The sequence below is a fragment of the Alexandromys fortis genome, unplaced genomic scaffold (genome assembly GCF_014885135.2).
Source record: "Alexandromys fortis isolate MF-2015 unplaced genomic scaffold, M_Fortis_MF-2015_v1.1 scaffold_17, whole genome shotgun sequence".
Classification (NCBI taxonomy): Eukaryota; Metazoa; Chordata; class Mammalia; order Rodentia; family Cricetidae; genus Alexandromys; species Alexandromys fortis.
In genome coordinates this window covers 17,904,794-17,907,131 of record NW_026067896.1, presented here as the reverse complement: position 1 = coordinate 17,907,131, position 2,338 = coordinate 17,904,794, and the positions used below count along the sequence as shown (strand labels likewise).

General features: G+C 46.6%; 1 protein-coding gene across 1 annotated transcript; it reads left to right on the top strand.

Moving 5' to 3' along the window:
• Positions 1-295: 295 nt before the first annotated feature.
• On the top strand, positions 296-1,564 carry Gpr151 (G protein-coupled receptor 151). Its single transcript, XM_050161117.1, has one exon. The coding sequence runs from the start codon at positions 296-298 to the stop codon at positions 1,562-1,564; it is 1,269 nt and encodes a 422-aa protein (XP_050017074.1).
• Positions 1,565-2,338: the final 774 nt, after the last annotated feature.

Below are 2,338 nucleotides of genomic sequence, written 5' to 3'. Positions count from 1 at the left end.
ATTTATCATTTATGGGAATGTGTTATCACCTCATGAAGCTGGTATTTAGTATTAGGCTTGCTAATGAGCTGTATCAACACGCCCCTGCTGCCCGTCATTCCATGCAGTTACAGGTATACTGTGTGCAGCACAAAAGCTCAGCGGCCAGCCTTCCATTGTCAGCGGACACGCAAGGGGAGGGTCCAGAAGTGTCGTCAGTGTGGACGACAGAGGGTATTTTTTTTTTTTCTTATGCAAAAGGGCTAAGAGAAAGACCAACCTAAACCAGAAGCTAACATCTGCAGGGAGGAGCTCCATGGGAAAGGCAATGCTGACCGCTGTCTTTGCCGACTCCAATTCCAGCATCATGAACGTGTCGTTTGCCCACTTCCACTTTGCAGGAGGGTACCTGCCATCTGACTCCGAGGACTGGAGGACCGTCATTCCGGCTCTCTTGGTGGCTGTGTGCCTGGTGGGCTTCGTGGGGAATCTATGTGTGATTGGCATCCTCCTTCATGGTGTTTGGAAAAGCAAGCCGTCCATGATCCACTCCCTGATTCTGAATCTCAGCCTGGCTGACATCTCTCTCCTGCTCTTCTCTGCACCTGTCCGAGCTACAGCATACTCCAAAGGTGTTTGGGATCTCGGCTGGTTTGTCTGCAAGTCCTCTGACTGGTTCATCCACACATGCATGGCAGCCAAGAGTTTGACAACTGCTGTAGTTGCCAAAGTGTGCTTCATGTATGCAAGAAACCCAGGCAAGCAAGTGAGTATCCACAACTGCACCATCTGGTCAGTGCTGGTGGCCATCTGGGTTGTAGCCAGCCTGCTTCCCCTGCCAGAATGGTTCTTTAGCACCACCAGACTTCACGGAGGTGTGGAAATGTGCCTCCTGGATGTGCCAGCTGTGGCCAAAGAATTCATGTCAATGTTCGGTAAGCTCTACCCTCTCCTGGTGTTTTGCCTTCCTTTACTTTTAGCCAGCTTCTATTTCTGGCGAGCTTACAACCAATGCAAAAAGCGAGGTACGAAAACGCAAAGCCTTAGAAACCAGATGCGCTCAAAGCAACTCACAGTGATGCTGCTAAGCACTGCAGTCACCTCTGCTCTTCTGTGGCTTCCTGAATGGGTAGCCTGGCTGTGGGTATGGCATCTGAAGGCTGGAGGTCCGCTGCCACCACAGGGTTTTATAGCCCTGTCTCAAGTCCTCATGTTTTCCACCTCTACAGCAAACCCTCTCATCTTTCTAGTGATGTCTGAAGAGGTCAAGGCAGGCTTGAAAGGCCTATGGAAATGGATGATAACCAGAACGCCTGCAGCTGCCTCGGAGGTTCAGGGGGCACGAGCGGGAAACACAGAGGCCCTCCCTGACAAGACTCCGTCTCCAGAGCCCCAAACATCCACTCAAGAGACAGACAGACCTGACTTTCCCAACTCCAGCAAAGAGAAAACTGACAAGGCAGTGGCTCCCATCCTCCCCGACGTTGAGCAGTTTTGGCATGAAAGGGATGCGGTCCCTTCAGCGCAGGACAATGACCCTGTACCCTGGGAACATGAAGGCCAAGAGACAGAAGACTGCAATTAATGGACTTATTTTCAAAGAAAAACAAATTGTGATTATTGTATTTACTTGGGCCGTTGCTTAGCCTTATCCTGACTCTAAGTTACCATTAGAAATTGCAAAGGTTTCTATCTGCATTTCCAAACCATTCAACCGGTAAGTAGACTGGCATGCAGTGCTTACGCTTCAGAGTTCCCTGTCTAAAGAACTCGTTACAAGTGTTATGTAAAGTGATTATTGGGTTCACAGTAACATATGCCCAGGGTACCCCCTAAACACAGCCAAATACTGCACTGGCTGGAGTAGTTTATCAGACTGAGCCCATGTACTCTCTATCTTCCCGAAACTGCTGGCCTCAAGTCAGTCAGCAAGTTATATTTCACCTAAGCATAGCTCAAAATCTGTGTCTCCTCTGGCTTTTTTTAAAAGTGTAAATTTTACTTGTAGTTCTATTAGCTTTTAGTATATGCTAATATCAAGTCCATGTAATTTTCCTGAGCAAAATTGACAAAATAATGAATACATCTTCTATTCTGGGCTAACTTCAAACCATGGCTTTTGGGGCCCAAGTTTAAGTAAATTCAAGTTTTGCCTTACAGTATAAAAGCTGTTTCAATCTTGAAAAATATACCCGAATGAGTTTTGGATTCAAATTCTGAGAATATTAGTAGCCTAACATGACATTCTCTATGTATCACAATGCAGAGAATTTTCAAACTATAATGTCTCTTCTCTTCTAAGAGTATTCTCCTTGATCTCTGCTCTTTAAGGTAGACTGTAAGCTGAAGCTAATGATAC

Bases quoted from the DNA above. Each gene is read 5' to 3' on its own strand.
- Gpr151 (XM_050161117.1), top strand. From the start codon at position 296: ATGGGAAAGGCAATGCTGACCGCTGTCTTTGCCGACTCCAATTCCAGC.